Source organism: Netta rufina (genome assembly GCF_964035555.1).
Source record: "Netta rufina genome assembly, chromosome: 1".
Classification (NCBI taxonomy): Eukaryota; Metazoa; Chordata; class Aves; order Anseriformes; family Anatidae; genus Netta; species Netta rufina.
The window spans coordinates 119109289-119129055 of NC_140123.1; the positions used below are offsets into that span (position 1 = coordinate 119109289).

Below are 19767 nucleotides of genomic sequence, written 5' to 3' on the forward strand. Positions count from 1 at the left end.
CTTTGTCTTTAGGCAGGCCTTTCAGTTTGCATCAGGTCTAATGAATTCCCAACTAGAAGTTTTGTTTTTCAAGTTCATGGCACAGTTCTAGCCCCAAATCTGTTTTTGGCAAGACTGTCTTTAGAACCCCTGTCTTAGCTTGGGAGTGCAGAAATGGAAGACAGGGCTTCAACTTTCAAGCTCTGTGCTGTAACCTACATACACGAAAAAGTGAAATATAACACACTTCTGATCTCAGCCTTTATAGCCTGATCATCATTATTTTCATCATTTTTTTTCTGTTTGTTTCACAAGGGAACCAAGAAAAAGTCACATTAAAGAAACTTTAGGCCAAGAAAGTCATGAAATATCAAATTCTAATTCCTACAGCAAACATGACTAACCTGTTACACATAATAAATTAAAGTTAATCCCACTCAGTGACCTACAAAACACTGTTTCTGCTGACAAAACAGATAGTGTAGTGCTGTAACTAATGTTACATTTAAAGTGCTAAAGAGCTGTGCTTGCTAGTTACCATCTTCCTTGGCTGAAAATTGGTCCCAAGACAAGAGAAGGAGGAAGCTAAAAGACACCTAAAAGTGTGGCAGATTCCAGAGAGGTCAAACCAGGCCGCATCCCTCAGACACAGCCCCGGTCAGACTGAGTCTACATGGAGCTGTGTCACGTTGCTTTTTCACTCTTTCACATCCCCAGCAAAGAGGAACTGGAGTGCTCTTGCAAGCCCTCTTCAAAGTTCAAATCCAGCCAGCTGGCTGCTGCCAGCTTCCCAGCCAGCCAGGGAAGTGCTTCAAGTCCACTGGGAGGAGCTGCTAGAGAGCAAGCTAAAGCTGCCTAGTCCAGGGCACAAGTTTCAATGGCCTTCCCAGATAATTCTTCAATTTCCCAGCTGCTGAACCTCAACAGAAATTATGTGGACACTACACGGACAAAATAGCTATTGCTCTCCTGCTCTGAGGGGCACACATGATGCATGTTCTCTGAGGGCCGGTGGTACCACCCCTCCCTGCCCCTGCACCACCAGCTCTGTGAGCATCACCTAACTTCCCCAACACCCCTCCTCAGGCCCCAGGGTTTCTCTGAAGCCTGCCAGGTACTCTGGGTACTCTCACTTGCATTACCTGTCACCCTCCAGTGACAGGCTGCAGGTGGCAGGGCCCGGCACCACATGGCGGCCTGCTTAGCGACTGGCATTGCTGTGTGCTGGCTGGGAGCAGGCCGGCAAGGCTGGAGATAAAACACCCTGTGAGTTTCCACCACTTCAGCACTGGGCGGGATCCTGTAAACCTCTACAGTAACCAAATTCAGCTACTAAGAAGTAGCTCTGTCCTTGAATTAACTGATGCAAACTGGAGGTTTGATCCAGCCTTTCGACAGCAAGGGAAGCTCACCGAAAAGCTTCTTTGTTTACCTATGGCTTGAGGAAACCATTTTCTGGAAGTGAAAAATATCTGCTATTTCCTTCTAAGAACTTGTTATGCAATTTACTCAGCTCAAAAAAGAAAAAAAAAAGGGGGGGAAAAGGACAGGAAAGTAGAATTCAAATCATGAATTCAGTCAAATGTTCCTGCAGAAGACTACGGCTCTGTATAAACTCAAGCGTGTAAGTGAAACTTCACATAATTGTACACGTGTAATGAGCAGATTATATTCATGGTAATTAGATAAGTTCAAAGCCTCAGCAGTGCATAGGAAATTACAAAAAGGTTTATTTTTAGATACTCAATACTGAAAATTTGTAGAGCACAAATCAAATCTGCAATGCATAAGAGGCTCTGCTGCTCTGACCCACATAACTTTCCTCTCTGTGCCTCAGTTGCACTGCTGCCTGACACTGATGGCTACGTGGGATTTCGTCCCCTCTCCAGCTGCCACATTTCACCTTGCATTCTTCCTGCTAGAAATGGCAGAAGTGGACGGCCACAGTGAGAGGTGCTGTTTCCTGAGGGGGAGGCAAGTTGCCTTTCTTTAAGACCACACGGTCTCCTACATGCTATTTTGCCTAGAGGGAAGCTCATTAGTTGCTATAGCACCTACTTTAATTGAGATACAGGAGATGCTGCTGGAACTACCAGAATGTCTCAGGTATCATCAAACAGTTACTAATAGCTGTTAAAAGGGAGATGAGATGAGCAGGGCCTCACTCCTCTGTTACAGACCACTGAGTCTGAACAGGTTCCCCAAATTCTTTCGACTCCAAAGCAGTCTCTAAGGGGAAAGAGGAATGGTGGCACTTCTGCTGGGACAGCCTGTCACTGGATACATAGCATGCAAAAAAAAATAAAAGCTCTGGAATCAATAGATGAAAAAGGCTATGTTCCTTCAGCTTTAAACCAGACAGTTTAATTGCAAGAGAGTTATTTCAGAATTAAGTCTTCCAAAAACTGCTGTAAAGTGAGTACGTAGCTCTCTACTCTGCTGTGCACAGCTCTTCCAACTGGTGATGGTGCAAAAGTGCTTCCTGCTGGTTCTTTGGAACCAAGACTTCCAAAAGAGATACCACTCTGTGATAGGCTAAAGAGGACAAGAAAGACTAAGGAAGACTGAAGACAAGCTAAAAAAGCCAAATCCTCTTCCTTGGGACGTTCCTGGCCCATCGGGATGATGATGCCGGAGAGTTCCTGCAGCCTTTGTGAAGGATTCATCTCACCTCAAGCTGCCCACTGGGAACAGTCCAGACTCAATGCAAAGCCACACCAATGTTTTCCACCAAAAGGGGAGATCGCTGCCCAGCCACAGTGACTCTTCCCTCCCTTAAGCCAACATACAGAGGGGAGTGCAAATGGAGCAAGAATTTGTCCCTTGATTTAGAAAAAAATCTGAGTAGTTCAAGACAAAAGAAAAGTGTCAGACAGGGCACTATGAAATCTACAGAAACGAAGAGGATTAAAATGAAGAAGGCCTGGACTCACTAAGTAAGAGTCTGACCCCCCATATGCAATAGAAATTACATCTCAAGTATGAGAATACACAGCTCAAGCCATCCACTTTGCCATTTTGAAAAATTAAGGACCTTAACAATCCTGCCACAGTAAAGTTTGCCTCTTGCAAGTGTTCAGCTAATATCATAGTTTCACCTGCTGTCCAGGTAAGAGGAACATCATTCTGTCTTTGCTGACTTTATCAGTAGCAAGTACAGTGCAAGGCCTCAAAGAGATAACAGGCCTTTTACCAACAGTAAATGCAAGACTCTTTCTTGTAAAAGCCATTTCTTTCACCAAGCCCTTCAGACTTGAGGTGTGAAAGGCCTGGAAACTGCTCTGGCCACTTCCACTGTTTCTATTTCAGCTAACCAGAGAGAAGTAATTAAAATGTTGTGGTGTGGTCCACATCTTACCATGAAAAACCTCAATGTTCTCACGTGGCAATATTTATTCTGCATTCAGAAATATTTTTGAAGTGCCAGAACCAAAATATTTTACTGCAGTCACTGCTCTTACACATATTCTTCTATCTAAGTAGAGCACACAAAAGTGAGATTATTTCTGCATGGCAACAGTTGGGACAGAAAGCATCATGGAGTCCAACAAATGTTTCAAGATTCTGGCTCCCTTTCACAGAGTAAATAAGACTTCGCTACTTTCCATCCTCACTGCAGTCAGGAGAACAAGATTGGTATCAGAACAAATACCCCTTTGTGAGCAGTTTTAATGTAACATGTTACTGTGTGAACGGAAAGCCCTGCAATATAGACAGATGTTTTGCTTTTATTTTGCTGTGGGGATGCTAACCTCCCCTAGATGAGTCTGGTGGACAGACAGGAGAAAAGATATGGTAAGCTGTCACAGCCAGATTCATTGAATCTCATTTATAATTTGATTTTTCTTCCTTATTTTCACCTCTCACTGCTTATTCTGAAATTAAAAAGCACCCAAACAGCATTCAACCCATGGAAGTAAACTGCAGAAATAAAAAACATGCATGAAAGATGAAGTACTTGCATACTTTTGCACATACTATGAAATATATTCTGTGTTCTTGCGATTTCACTTTTTGCAAAAAGAAGTAGCACAGGAACGATCATGGGATACAGCAAAGCACACACTGGTTTCACCTCCACTATCTGCATAGCTTACCTTCATTAACTGCATGAGGCTTAATAATGCAACAAGTACAGTTTGTGAATTTTGCACTGTTGACTGGTCCACGACCTCCACTGGAGGGAAAGAACAACTCCAGCTCCTGAAAACAACAGTAATTTAACACATTTTAGTTTTATCTAGCTACATACATCAAACATCAACTTTTACCATAAGTATCCATAGTCACAGAAAATAAACCTTAATTATGGATTTTTGTGCTAAACACTTTTCCCCTACAATATTCTCTCAAACATATCTTACCCTCTCTGGCAACATTACTACAATCATAAAATCACAGTTTGAATATTTCTTGCAATTTTTTCCCTTCCACTTCTACAATGCAATCTATTTCCATTCAGAGCACTCAAAATGCTGCTGCCACAATCAGTTGGCAGAGGTGTTCCCAGTTTTCTGAATTCTCTTTTTCCTCAGCATCTTTCCCAAATCAACTCCCAGATAGACACATCATTGCTTCCCTTTTCTCACACCATTTTTTCTTCCACATGAGCAAAAATGCAATGAGCATCCAGTTCTTCTATATACAAAACTGACCTCCATCCCACCTGCTTAAAACTATTTTTTCCTTTTGTTTTAAACAACTGAACTTCATCTAAAATTGTTGACTCCCTTCTCATGACTTACTGACCCTCCCCTCTGTTTTTTTTTTTTGGTCTTAGTGAATGGAAGCTGATGAACTCAATTGCTCTGATTTCTGGGATGGATCAAAAGAACTTCTTTGCCTCCAATTACTTCCTTTCTTCCTGCCATTGCTATTCAAGTATCATGAAGCCTGGGTCTTAGACCATACTGGGGTAAGCCTGACATCCGAACTTTTTTCCTCAGTGATGTTTTTTTTACTGTTCACTACCAGCTTCACGCTTCTTTCCATATCATTTATTCACATAGCTTACACAATCTGCCAATAAACATTAGCCAAATGCTCGAGACACAGATTCCATTTAAGACTTATTGGTCAAATTAAGTAAGAGAATTGATGAATTTCTATTTAAGGGAAATAATAATATCCTGGAGATATTACTACCAAATTTATCTGATTTTTTGTGTGTAACAGTAACAACGCTAAAGGCCATTTCCTGGAATTGTCTCATTTAATTTACTAGCTGAATTCAGATGGAATAGACTTAACTATCTCGCAGTCTTTACCTCATGGCATTCTGACAATTCCTGTAATCCTGACTTGAACAATTATACAATTTTAACTAATGGATCTTCCAATGGTAGGGAAAGTGTGTTTTGTTTTTCTCCTAGAAAATGATCTACAATTTAACTTTGCATATCTGAGGCAAAAGGGTTAGTTTCTTACATCCGTCTTCTGATGACATGCTGCATGATTCGAAGACCTTGTCCCACTCTGTTAACCAATGTTTGCTCTAAAAGCAGCAGCCAGGAAAAGGCAGCAAAATATATAAAACATTTAACACTTTCTTTTGCCTCTTAAAAGCCAGAAGAGCAAAGCAAATATATAATGCTGATGGACTGGGATAATGAAATGCCAAACAAAAACCCAATGGTGCCTTAAAAATAAAATACATTTAATTTATGCCTAACATAAACAAATTCCCAAATTTGGCCTGCAGAAAGAGAGACACCACCTTGCACTAGAGGGCTACTTTCACTTATCATTTAGCCCCAAAAAAGAATAACGCAGTCTTCTTCTTTAACTGTTTAGTTCACAATACATTAATTACAGGTGGCTGGGACTTTGGTTTTCTTTCAGAAGAGTTTGTTTAGGCCCCTCTATCTTATATTTCTTTCTTTTCAGGAAAGCTTCTGCAAGCTGCAGCCAGCTAGTTTCCATGGCAGCTGCAATACAACCATGTAATACTGGACCTACTAGATTAAAATAGGCACAGGGCTGCTAAATTCAAAATTTCAGTGGACTTATCAGAGACTGGTATCAGTAACACCACAAAGATGCACACGTCTGCAGAAGTTCAGCAATATAATAGCTCCTGTCAAAGAAATACCGCTGATGAGTGAGGCTTTCAAACTGCCTTTTAAAAATAATGAAATGCAAGAAGGACAACAAGCTTAAGACAAAACACTTAATTAAATTTATAATCAAAGTCGTGTGCTAAAAGATGCTCTCTCCCCTACACTCTCAGTTCAAAAGCTGGCATAGCTGTCGTGGCAGTACACAGGAACAAAGAGAAACGTTTCCCTTTGTACATGAAGGCATCTGGCTATTTAATCTGAACTACAAAGACTTTTGTGATTAAAAAAGTCACTTCACCAGAGACCAAATTCATCCAAACTCTTTCCAAACACATACCATCTCCACCAAACTTGCCATCAGAAAAAAAGCTTCAGGTCCTGAACGTGATTTCTTGTCAAAACCAGGGACATGCAAAGAGGCCCGGCAGGCCAGGCTGGCCTAGAGCTAAGGTACCATGGTGCAATACCAAATAACTGTTAGGTAAACTTTGTCCTAGCCATTGCTTATCAACGTATCTACCCCACATCGATGCACATGAATAGGCGCATAAGTTTTATAGAAATGCTGGTAATATCTATCACCCAGCCCCAGGGTTTTTTCTTAACTCTAACAAAAGACACAGACTGCAAACAAAGCAAAAGAGAACCAAACTCATCAATGCCAGGCCCACTGTATTACATTTCAAAACACAAAACAATACAAAATGTCCTGTCTTCATAAATATTAATTATGAACAATAACAGCAGAGAAAAGTGGGCTGCAAGCAGAAGATTAGTGAGGACTGTGGAGGAGAACAAGTAAGTGAAACGCAGAAGATGGTAAAAATGACCAGGCATGCTCTCCTGATCAAAGTGCCCAAGATTTCCCTTTGTGACAGACATAAACACAATTTATCTTTACAGACAGTTTATTTTTCCATGCTAAGAAGGATCCATGAAGAATACCTAAACTAATTCTGAACTCAAATGGGAAAACAAAAAAAAAGAGGAATTCCTGACCCAGCTACGTTACCAAATTATGTTAGTAAGAAAGCTAATTAATACACCCAGTCAAAAACTTACTTGTGCAGCTGAAGCAACTGAATCTGGGCCATGAGCTGCATTTCTAATGCCATCATGTCCGAAGTTTGCTCTGATGCTGTCTGGTTCATCAGTTTTAGCCACTGCAGAGTTTGCAGGCCCCAGTAATGCTTTCCACTTACAAACTGCATCATCTCCCAAGATTTCCATAGCAACAACGGGACCACTTGTTATAAAATGGAGAAGCTCACTGCAAAACAGAAACAGCATATGGTGATACAGGCTACAAATTAAAGCCAACAAAAACATACTATCCAGTGGAGATGCTCAGAAGTCAACTCAGCAAGGCTTTGAGCAACCTCATCTGACTTTGAAGTTGTCCTGCTTCGGGGAGGAGGTTAGACTGGGTCATGTGCAAAGTCTCTCTTTTTACTATGATTGTAGAGAAAGAATCAGATAACACAAACTAGTTCAAGCTACTGTGTAGTACGTTAGGTTTCAAAATAAATTTTAAAAGATCAGTACTGGTGATGGTGAAAAAGCCCCCTGCTAGTGATTTTTCTGACAGAAATGATTCCTAAGCATATCTCTTCTGCACAAGTGACTTTCAGGATCCTTACGTTTGCCCTGTGCACGGTCCTCACTGACACAACCTCAGTGCTGCTGTTAGGATGGAGTGCTTCGCTTGCCTGGCCTCTGTGCATGCCAAGTCAATGCTTGCACAGCCAAAATCCAAAGCAGGAGAGGAGGGAGAAGTAAGATTTTGAAAGTTTGGGACAAAGGCAGGACTTAAACACAAATAAGTTATCACATTCTGGCATAAGCAGAAATTATCTCATTTTGGTGGGATGAATATGAGAAAGGAGAAGAGATTGTCAGGAGCAGCTTGCCTCCTATCCTGACCATCTCACAAGAAAAGCAACCACCCAAAATTCGAAACCCAGATGTTCTATTCAAAAGAGAAAGAAAAAAAAAACCTCACAGCTATAATTCTGTATCTTTACAGAGCATGCATAATGACAATCCTGTCTTTTCACTGTGTAGTCTGGAAAGAACCAACAAAAGAGAAAGTTTATTCAATGCTTTTTGCACTATTTTTTTTTTAAAGGCTTTACACAATTCTACTTGTGGACATGAATGCTTCTCCATCCATCCTTTTCCTAATGATCATTTGTGCAGATCAGTGGGCATGACAGAAGACTACTAGCTCTTTGCTAAAGGAAAAATACTAAAACTATAAAGAATTACATAAACGTAAAGTATCTACAGTGGGAAAAGCTACTGGATACTACTAGAACTCACATTCTCTTCTTGAGAGACTGCTTCTTTAGGATAGTTAAATGGTTTATGTATATACATACCCAAGAAGGAAACTGATTTCCACAACACTCTTTACTGTGCAGTCTAATTCTGAATATTAAATACATTCATTTTATAATTTTAATTCTTTAATATGAAAAACATTATTTTCCAAAGTAGGGTTGTTGTTTTTTTTTTTTTTTACTATTCACCAAACTTGCATTGACTAGTGAACTTGCAAATTAAATCTGAAAGTAGTCTTTACAGACAAGCAATAAAATGCTAAATATAAATGGGTCGCAGAATTTACATTTCACCTGCTTGAAGATTTTTGCTCTATTTGGTTTGTAATTATTTATAACTATTTGTTTGTAAATTAGAGAAAAGTCCTGTACAGAATATGTAGCTGATAGGACTGCAGGATGGGAGACCAGGTACATCACAGAGGACAAAAGCTCGTGGTTCCTCAGATAGCTACTGTTAGTGTAGATAGGTATCTGTGAAACAACACCACAGGCAAAACTCTTGCTTATTTATCAACATATTCAAATAAACTTAGTCTGTGAAGAAAAGGCAATTCTAAATCTTCCTCTGATCTCCAAAGTGGTCAGGCATAGCCTAGAGTCACACGCCTCAGTGAAGGGCTTGGGTTTGGATCCAAAATAGATCAGTTGCTGTTGCAAAAAAGTTGGCGGATCCTTATACCCAGGCACTTCATAACAGCACTGAAATCAGATCTTTCGACAGTGCAAAACCATGTTCCACAAAAAACACAAGGCAGAGTGACACTCTCTTCCTGAAAGAAGTAGACTATAAAACGCAGAGAGGGAAAAGAAAGGTGGTTGTTGAAAATGTCTGGGACATAAGTGTCAGCCTGATCAGTTACAGAAAGACTAAGGTTTTCCATGTTAGGAAAAGCAGTCCAGCATCACCAAAGTTTGACATTTTGCCCAAGAGTAGCAGTATGGTAAACAACTGCCTCATGCACCATCCTTTCAGTTACCTGTGATTTGGGATACTTGCTACAAATCAGTTCTCACAGGTAAGTATTTCCTCACAGTTCTCATTACCTGCAAGTTCTACTCTGATCCTGAAGACGCTCCTTCTTTTGGCTTTGAAGTTTTGCCGTGCTTGGAACATTTTCTTTTCAGAGAGACCAAAGACAGTCCCCTGATATCATCAGGCTGTAAAAGTGAGAGTTAAAACCCTGGATAGCTGGAATAAGGATCTGTCCCTGGAGGAAGATTAGCAGTGTGCATACTTCTCAAAGAGCTGCACTCAACTAGAGACAAGCCCTGATGTTCCCATGGTCTTGCAGTGACAAATACAGCAAAGGAATCATGTGCATTCAATAAATATGTATGTCAAGCTGAAAATGATATACCTACTTATAAAAAGGTTTTGATTGATGGTCTACGTAGAAATCCACTGCTTCTTTTCTGGAAGAATAAAAAGATCCATATACATATATGCATGTATGTACATATAAAAACCCCTGAAAGCCACAAACTACCATTCATCAATATGTTTCTACAGGTAATGTCTTCACAAGATGGACAGCTTGTGGGGTGTTCACGTCCAGTAACAGAAATTACATTTATCTTTGTCATATTTAGCATGGCTAGAGGTGTAGTTGACTTCCCCTTACGAGCCTGTTCTGGAAAGGAAGTAATCGCTGAAGCCCGTAAACACGGATTTTCAGGGTCACTGCTGGTCCCCACATTCGCAGGTTGGAAAACAAACGCAGCACAGACACCCTCTTGATAAGCCATTTACAGTTACATGGCTTTCATCTTTCAGCTCTTTTTCAGTGTGTAAGCTAGTTAATGAGGTCTGGCTTTAAAACATAAATAAACAATTTATCTGCTTCACTGGAATTTATTTCCTTATTGAGGCTGGTGTTTGATTACACTGGAGCACAACAGAATATTGCATAACCTTGTTTCTACTCAGTAGCCACAAAAATTACAAATAACATGGGCAGCACAATGTCCTCCATACTAAAAATTATTTCTCCTATACTTTTCTACTTGAACAGTGAATTTGGTCTTGCACTTCTCTTTGGGGAAAACACCAGTTACTACACACTGCAGTCTCCCATAGCAAGGGGTTTCCGTAATGAGGAGGGCTCCTCATGGTGTCAGGTAAATAAAGGCCAGCAAGCATACACAGTATGTCTGGGCTCCAGCTGCTACCTAGTCTCAGTACCTAAGCACCCAGCTAGCAAAGCACATGCTGCTGCAGGCTAAATGCCAGAATATTTATCACTCGAATGGGGTGGTGGCCCTCTCTAAGCTCTGCATTGTCATAGCCATGCTGCTAGCAGTGTTGCACTCAGCTAGCAGGACTATGCAAGTTTCAGGGACCATGGTGCAGACCCACTTTCCATCCACCTGTGGGCACACCATTCTTTGGCTTTCCACCTTACACCTGCTGCAGGGAGCAAGCCTACTCTCCTCCCGCTTTTTCCTTATCTGCTTCCCATGTTTAACTCTTGCTACATCCACTGTACATACTCCGCATGGCAACAGCTAGAAGAATCCACAAGGATTTTCAAGTCTAGCCCTGTTATTTTGCAACTGCAACTTCAAAATTCCAGTTTGGAAGTGCAGGCTTGGTCTTGGCTTGCTCCAGGTGTGTACAGTCCTGGTGTGTACCATGTTCTGAAGTGGGAATTTGTGGAGATGGACAAGCTCTGCAGGTGGACTGGCAGCTGAAAGCAAGCAATACTGCTCACCCCTAGTCTGGGTACAAATCTCACTACCAAAGCAGAGATGCAGAGAGACTGAAGGAGTCCCATCTTGAAATTTTTTTTTACCTATAGAAACAGTCTTCTGAAATTTTCAGGTCTCCATGATCTTGCTCACTTTGAGCAGCCCCCTCAACTGAAATAAATGACCGGCATGTATTCCAAATAACAGACTCAAAGTCTGAACAAAGTCAAAATACCATCATCTGCTGTGCAACTTTTCATATCTTTCTCCATTTGCAGTCCAGACTTAAGCCTGATATTACCAGAGGAAAGAAATAACCTAAAGAAGAATCTAAAAATATTTCAATTTTCTTAACCTCGACAAAGATTTGAACAGCCTCAACTTTTTTTTTTTTTCTTTTTTACTTTTTTTTTTTTAACTAAATGAGTGCCTGCACATTGAAAGTGAATAGTTTCAGTTCCATGTAAGTATGGGCCATTCAAAAGATTTTCACTGACTACACAGATAACATGCTTTCCTTCCATGTCGTAACTCTGGCAGTGACATTGTTCAAAAATGACGCTAGTCACTGGAATTCTTGCGATCTGAAGCTTCAAACATATACTCTGAAAATTAGTCTAGATTTTTTTTGCTTCCAATTCAGTACTTCATCAGAATATCCTCTTCTGAAACTAATTCACCGAATAACTTTGGAAAGCAAATGGGAAAAAGTATGCAGTACTCCGCATTATTATTTCTGAATATGAAGAAATATTTGAGGGATGTTTTTCTGAAACAAATTGAGCTCTACTACTCAGTTAAGTATTCCTATTTCAAGAAATACAAAACTGCAATTGTGCTGTATAGCTTAGCTCCTTTTTCATTTAATCTCACTCGTTATTTCTCTGCTTATAAAGAAAACAGTGTTCATGTGGGAATAATAGACTCAGCAGACTCAACTGAGATATGATTAACTTAGGTGACTAGAGAGCTGACCTATCAAATCAGGTGCCTGCCCTCACTTTTATATCTTGGCTACAATTTTTACAGAAGGTGTGAATCAAGTTAACAGAGATTGCCAGATAAATGTCAGTAATAATTTCTTTACAGAAAGCAATAGATGATGACAGTTTGAACAAGCATGACGGATCTTCTCAGGGGGAGAAGACTTTGGCAAAGCCATGGTTTTATCATTTTAAAATGGCATAGTCACAAGAAACAGAGTATATTATGCAGAGAAACCACAAACTCTCATATAGTATTTAAATATATCCAGTCTTGCAGCTCAATCTTGTGCTTATTAATCATTAATTTCAATTTTATAAGACGAGCAGGGATGTTTTAAATAGTAATAGGCAATAAAAGTTTAAATCTCCAAGTTTCCATTTCCTTCAAGTCACACGACTTGGCTCAACAGTTCTTCAAGTTCTCAGAAACTGAAATAAAGAACCACCCAACACTTCAGGATCAAATATCTCAGACTGCAGGAGAGCAAGCCAAAAAATGCTAGCTTGAAAGACATTGTGAATTGTAAATTGTTGTTACAAACCTGAACTCATGAACGGGAGTTATTTGAGGGAGGATCTGGGACCAGTATCAAACACTGCAGCAGATGAACACAGAGTCAGGAGGAGGGAGTCACATAGTTGTTTTATCAGGATTTCAAAAAGCCAAAAAGGTTTTGAGCTGGGGCAAAATTGCTCCTGACCTCACATAGAAACCACAAGAATCCATTATAATGATATTATTTAATATGGATAGCTTTTCTTTTGATAAAGATGTTCTATATCAATAGGTTTGGCAAAGCAGCAACTGAGAAATTGTATGGTACCCTTGAGGAATTCTTCTAGGGTAAATTAACCATCTGTGTTCTTTCCTTTGCAAAATGCTTTCTTATATTCCTGTTGCTGAGTGAGGCAGGTGGAGAGCAGCAAAGGGTGGGGAGAAGTAGAAAGATGCATGAGTAAACTCTGTTCAACCCTGCACTGAGATCAGAAGATCACTTGCTTTGCCTGGGACTTTTAGTCATTAAAAAGCAAGCAAGGTTGTGGGAGCAGAAATTAAGATGATGGATTGACTAAGAGTGAAGAAACTCACTCCTTTTAAGACAACTGAATTATAATCAGCAGCATGGTTTGTATCAGGAATCCATGAGGTGAGCACATACAGACGTGTGGTTAATAAACACTACTGAATTGCTAAAGTAATGCTAGTCACCTTGGATTCATCCAGAGACATTCTATATTTAATCACCCATACTCATTTGCACAGAACTTTGTAATACTTAGCTTAATTCTCTACATGCTTTCAGAAACCTACACATGATTATGAAACAGATGAGTCTTCCCTTTATTACTCACTGGAATGGATTTAATGTGTGGAACAACATGGGATAGCTAGAAAGAATGGCCTTAACTGCACAAAGAATATTTAGATACAATAGAGCTGACCTTAAAAATTCCTTACCTTGAAAGCATCATCATTTTGGCCTTAGTTATTGTAAATCCTGCATTAATAATGATATCTACTAACTCGCCAATCTTGGGTGTTGCGTCAGGTTTAATCAAAGCCAATGTTCTGGAAAAGAAAAAAAAAATAGAAGAGAGACTGCCAACACTTCTTTCCTTAAAGCTTTTAGTGTGCATGTTGAGTTTATATTCAGACAGAAAAACATCACATCAAAGAGAGAAATTCTGCCACAGTTAAGCATCCCAGCCCCAGTGTCTCATCAATTTCCACGCTGTTCTTGAATGCCTGTGCAAGACATTATTCTGATAAGAATGAGCTTTGCACAGTCCAATTTCCATGGCTCCTAAGCCAAGTCAGCCCACAGTGTTCCACCACGGATCACTATTTGCCAGCTTCTCCCCTCACTCTGAGAGCAAACAATCTGGCTGCTTCCTGGAGTGGTGTGTACCTCTGTTCCGCAGTAACAGCTACCTTTCCTACCCCGAGCTCGGAGCAACTGTTTCACAATCAACACTCGAAGTTTGCTGCTTCTCTTTCAGACTTGAGGAATTCCTTGCATGCTGAAAACTTGTCTGTTTTTTTTGACATTCTTCCCACAGAATCCACATAATTTAACACCTAAATTGCTTTTTAAGTGCAATTTGTCTGAGAGATTTTATTCAGGGATTTCAGTTGCAAGGATCCAAGGAAACATCTAAAGTTGGTAACTTCACAGTCTCACAATTGGGTCTTTAACAACAGATAGAAAAGAACTGTTTCCTGGTGCACAAAAGCTATGAGGAATATTCCGTCAGAAGGAAGTATGATACATTTATCAAATTGCTGAAGCACATCTCTCTCCTGCTGTAATGACAGGTAGTTTCCCTATGCTCCCCACTCCCTGCTCTTCGTTAGAACATAACTCATTTGTTTCCTTCTCCTTAACCTTGCTCAGCTCCCTATGTAAATCATTACATACATAAAAAGCTGTTAAACTTCTCTCTCTAAAAATATTACTTAAACATATGCCTCTTCCATAAAACTCAAAGTGAAATGATTATTTTATTACTACTTTTTAAATATTTGGATGTCCCAGTGAGAAGAGGATCAAATTGTGCTTAGCACGGTACATACACTTCATGATATTATACAGTTGGAATGTCAACTGGCTGACACTGTTAACAGGCACAATAAAAGGTTACGAAGGGAGGTTTTACATCTCTTTTACTGACTGACAGCTATATTCTAAGGGAGACCAATCCCAAAATCTCTACACTCTCCCCCACATCTTTGTTTCCAAGTACATCCTGTCTTCTCAATAATTATCTTTTTATACTGTACATCCCCAAGGCTAGGACGGTTTTATTAGTGTGCTTTGCATTGGACCAAGTACACCATCAGCACTAAACGTATTATTAATCAAAAGTAACACGCACAAAAAGAAGGTCTGTAAAATGGCATTTTCTATTTGCATTCATCTTGTGGTGAGTCAGCTTCAAATGTGCTCAGCTTACAAATCAACAGATGATTTATTCAGCCCCGTATCTCTGAGACTCCACGTCTCCAACAATCCTAAAGAGCTCTTTCCATCTTTTACACTGTTTCCAATAACGAAGGCTACCCAAGATAGGTTTTTTTATTGCAGTACTTCCATAAACGCAAGGTAAATAACTGCAAATTTCTCATTTTATTTACCATCATTGCACAGAAAGCAACCTCTAGGTTTGCAGCAACATATTCTAGTGAGAACAAATATGCTGAGGCTACAGAAAACGGATGAACTTTCACTACATTTACTTTGAACCTCAAGTGACACGAGATTGTCAGATGCTTTGGGAATAGACAGACTATCTATTCTACAGCAAGTGTAAAGGAAGGGAGATGTCAGGGCCAAGAAATGGAAAGAGGGAAATTTGAATGCATGTAACGTTTCATCTGAAAGCAAGCGAGAGGCATAGATGACCTTCACGGCTCAGAAACAAGCATAGATTTCCTCAAGCATCAGAAAACTAATTTACACAGTTCAGCATAGGCCCAGATCTGTTGGGAAAAATAACCCAAAAGGCTTGTGGACTAGGGGTGCAGGCCGTTATCAGAAATTGCAGTAGAGTAGTCAGCTGAGCCTATGCTTCCGTCCATCACAGTGTAAAACAAAACTGGTTTAGCCTTGTCTTCAGACCAGGAAAGCTGACCTCTGGCCACTGTACAGGAAAGTGTACCAGCATAACTCATATGGCCCACAGACTGCTCAACACCTTTCCCAAGGATATCACAGCTCTACTTCGTTTTGGGACACTTTATCATATGACAGGATGTGCCATGTGAATCAAGGCACTTGAGGGGGAACAGCTGTGTGCTAGACTGATGTGCACACACAGTCACACGAGGCATGATGTGCACCCTGACCTAAGAGGCTCTCAACTTTCTCGTTTACCATGAACACCAAGGATCAAATCACTGGAATAAGATCTCCAGTGCACTTTGCATTTCCTTGAGGAACTTTTTTTAAATCTATGTTACTACACAGGCTGTTCAGCACAGACTGCTAATACTAGAAATAAACTGACCCTTATTTTTCTAATTTCAAGCTTTCCAGTAAAACTGTAATTCCTAGCAATATGTAATGAAGCATTACATTATCAAGTAATTTCCCTAGAAGACATTAATAAATACTGCATTGAGCAATTCCTTTATTATCTTTTCTCGAGCATTGCTGTATAAGCTGTAACATTTCAGTATGAGCTTTTCAGAGACACATGGGGTAAGAAAAAACATAATTCAGGATGCTGAAGACTGTTTCTGAGATTGAATTTTGATTCATGTGCCCTATTTTTAGTTTTAATTAGCAATATGTTTTTGTGGTTTGACGTGATGCAGTCTGCAAAGTACTTTTTGAAACAGTTTTATGTCTAGGAACAAAGAAGAAAGAATTAAGCATGTTTACTTACATTTTCAGAAGGACTGGATGACAGTACTCCAGTGAGTACTGAAAAAACAGAAGATGGGAAGTGATCAAAGGAATGGTGCACAACCCATGATGTGGCTATGCCTGTGAGATCTACTTATTCCTAATCATAGGACTTATATATCTACAGTAGCTTATGTCTGGTAGGGGATGAACCATTAATTATGTCGATGACTGGAAGCATATTAATAGCATATCCAATCATAAAAGAATTTGAGTATTTCTGGTTGAGACACAAGCTTTCTCATACAGTTTTCAAAAACGAAGGTATTAACTGACTCTGAGTATAGTCTGTTTAGAAAGGACACACTAGTCAGACAGTTTTTTACGTCAGGTTACAACCACCTGGGATCACAACTGGAGGACCAGAGAAACAGAAATCACTTTTATGGGTAAGTAATGGGTAGGCAAGCATGTGCTTACTTACCCATCTTGGGCATGGTTTGTGATCCTTTCCTTACAATGTACTGGGATGGGAGTGGAAAGAAAAACAATCAAATATGGCTGTTTTTAAAAATTGACCCAGGACAGAAAAAAATAAGTGTAACAATCTGAAGCTACATTGAATTGTCATTGAACTGTCATTGAATTGTTATTAGCCTAAATCAAGAAAGGGCCTGTGTAAAAACTGGTCTCTTAATACATCTGTTTTGTGCCTCATGTCCCTAGAGTCACACTTGCTTTTCTGAAAAAAACAAAGGCCCATAATTGAAAAATCTTTTTTTTTTTTTTTTTTTTTTTTTTTAATGTACATTTCTCAGTCTTCTTTATAGGTCTTTTCTGGCCCTGTCTCCGTGCATATTCAGTCACCAATGACTGTACCTCCGAAGTCAAAATAAACTACAAGTAGTCTTGTACAGCACACAGGGAAGAAAAGACAGGGAAATGTTTCTCTTCATACGACATCTATAAAATCATTAGTAGAATTCCAACTACAAATTATCTTTAGGAATTATTATGTACTGTGTTAATCTTACTGTATCTATTTAATTAATAGCTCTAATAGCTGCTGTAAAGGCTGCTAGGCCCAGGCCAAAGGGACAACCACCCCATATGCAACCATTTTGCCCAAGGGCTCCTTCACTATGACCCTGTTTACCCGGTGAAAGCTAGCTTCTGTGAAGAAAGCCGATTTTGAGGATCCCTTGCCTGTTTAAGATGCCTTTCACTGTGTTCCCCTAGGCCATTCTGAATATGTAACACCACTTGCATATCTATGTTATCTTTCAGTCGACATTCCTAAAATGTTTTCCAAACAGCTGACATGTCATAAATTCCCTCCTTCCTTTTGTAGAGCAGTGTAAAACCTCACCCACTCTCCCAGGACCACCTCACTGACACAACTCTGGTGTTGCTGACTGCAGCATTGCTGTAGACACATATAGCTTCCCTGATGAGAAGAACATGCCATTTTATCACAAGCTACTTTTTCTTGGTTTAACTGCATCAGCACCAGGGCTTATGCTAGTTTAGGCAGAGCAGAAAATACGCAGCTATAAAAAGTTACATTGATAGAAAAACCCTAAACAAGACAGATGTAATCTACCCAAGGCTCCAACAAGGCACACCGAGAGCAGTAACACATACAGAAGCCCTCCTTTGCTATTCTCTACCTGCTTTGCTACTCTTCCACCATTCCCAACTCCACTTTGAAGAAAAAGTACCTGAAGAACTCCCTCTGGAAACTTAGCGCAGTTATTTCCAAGTCAATGTTTTTGTGAGGTTAAGACTAAGAAGAGTGTTAAAACTTGCAGCTCTTCCTGTGTGCCCAGTTATTTACACCTCTTCAAGAAGAGCTCAAAATAAGCCCACATAGTTGGAGGGAACAAGCAATGAGCTGAATAGGGCTCCCTGGAACATCATACCTAAGAAAATATCCTGTACTCTTTTCAAAAAAAAGCTGGAGCAAATTACATAAATTATAGAAAATTTCTCATTTGCAAATTCAGAAATTACCTGCAGTGCAATCAAATCAGATTTAAATTCCTTGTAAAGTAATCTTCTTGTCATTTTATTAAGTCTCTCATGATATTTTTATTCTTGGATGGGCTCTTAATGTCCTTCCCAAAGCAAGTCTTTCAAATGAAAAGAGACAATGAGTCTTACCTTTACCCATTATAAATGAAATTTGTCCTAACAAACAAGCTTGACGATTTTATTGACACTCCCACTCTACCCTTCCCATCCTCATGATGCATTTCAGGAAATGCTGAAAACATTCTCAGGAAAAAACAAACAAACAAACAAAACATATCCATGCTTGGAGAAGCAATGGAGAACGGGACTCTCATTCCTGTTCCTACTGTTTTCAGTTACTACTAATAACACAGAGTAGATCTGTTTGGTAAGGTGCTAGACTCCAGAGAGTGCACAGACTCCAGAGAGACGGGTGATAGTTTTGCAAGATTCAGGACTTCGAAGCGCAGCACGCATCATGGTTACCACACCAATACAGCCCCAAGGGAATACAGAAATCACAAGACCGTTGCTGCCTGCTCTGAGGGGAGTAACAAAGCTGAACTGGAGCCCATGCTTTTCTTCTCAGCCTCTCCTCTTTTGAGAGACCTGGAGGAGGCAGCACTTGACATCATGGATAAGCTGGCCTTGAAGATTTATCACGTGGGAGGGACAATCATGGGTTTTCCTACAAGCAGGGAACACTTTGCTTTCCTCCAGCCATCAGTATGCCAGATCCCTTCCAACTGCATGAAAACCTGTGAGTAATTCATCTTCTCACCACAATAAAGAAATCTTATCTCATTTCCAGCAAAGAACAACAACTACTTTGAATCCCCAACCACAAAGTAAGATTTCAAAAAACAGGTATTCTTACTTCTCTTTGCGGCTCCCCAGCTTGCGTGCTGTATATTGATCTCCATAGTCCACTAAGGAAAGATGACGAGAAAAAACTGTAATTTTGTTGCCCACAAATAAATCCTCAAGGTGTAAGCTCTCATACTTGGTGCGCTTCAGAAAGGTGCGATGGTTCTTCACATCATACTGCAGAGAAAAGAAGGTTAAGATTTACCTTAGCAAGAGATCTAAGCTGTAGGCAAACTCAACATAATTTTTACTCAACTTTCAGAAATTTCCATGGTACAGTGAGATTGAATCTGATCACTAAATTGATTTAATTCCTAACTATTTGAACTTGCAGGCGTACTGGGAATGCCTAGAAGATTAAAACCCGATTAAAAATTGGTTCCATTTAAATAGTCTCAGGGTGACAGCTGTCTTTGCAGTTTTTATTTTACCATTTGCTCGTGCTAATTCAAACTGTGATAAATGGTTCACGTGCCTATGG

At 39.9% G+C, this 19767-nt stretch overlaps 1 protein-coding gene across 1 annotated transcript in view; it reads right to left on the bottom strand.

Moving 5' to 3' along the window:
- Positions 1-19767, bottom strand: part of NME7 (NME/NM23 family member 7) — a 93616-nt gene that overhangs the window by 52234 nt on the left and 21615 nt on the right. The window contains exons 3-7 of the mRNA XM_084300465.1: positions 19297-19463; positions 13517-13627; positions 9746-9796; positions 7101-7308; positions 4077-4182 (exon numbers count right to left, since the gene is read on the bottom strand). Of these exons, the coding sequence (XP_084156591.1) occupies positions 4077-4182; positions 7101-7308; positions 9746-9796; positions 13517-13627; positions 19297-19463 (643 nt within the window). The remainder of the gene's footprint in view (positions 1-4076; positions 4183-7100; positions 7309-9745; positions 9797-13516; positions 13628-19296; positions 19464-19767) is intronic.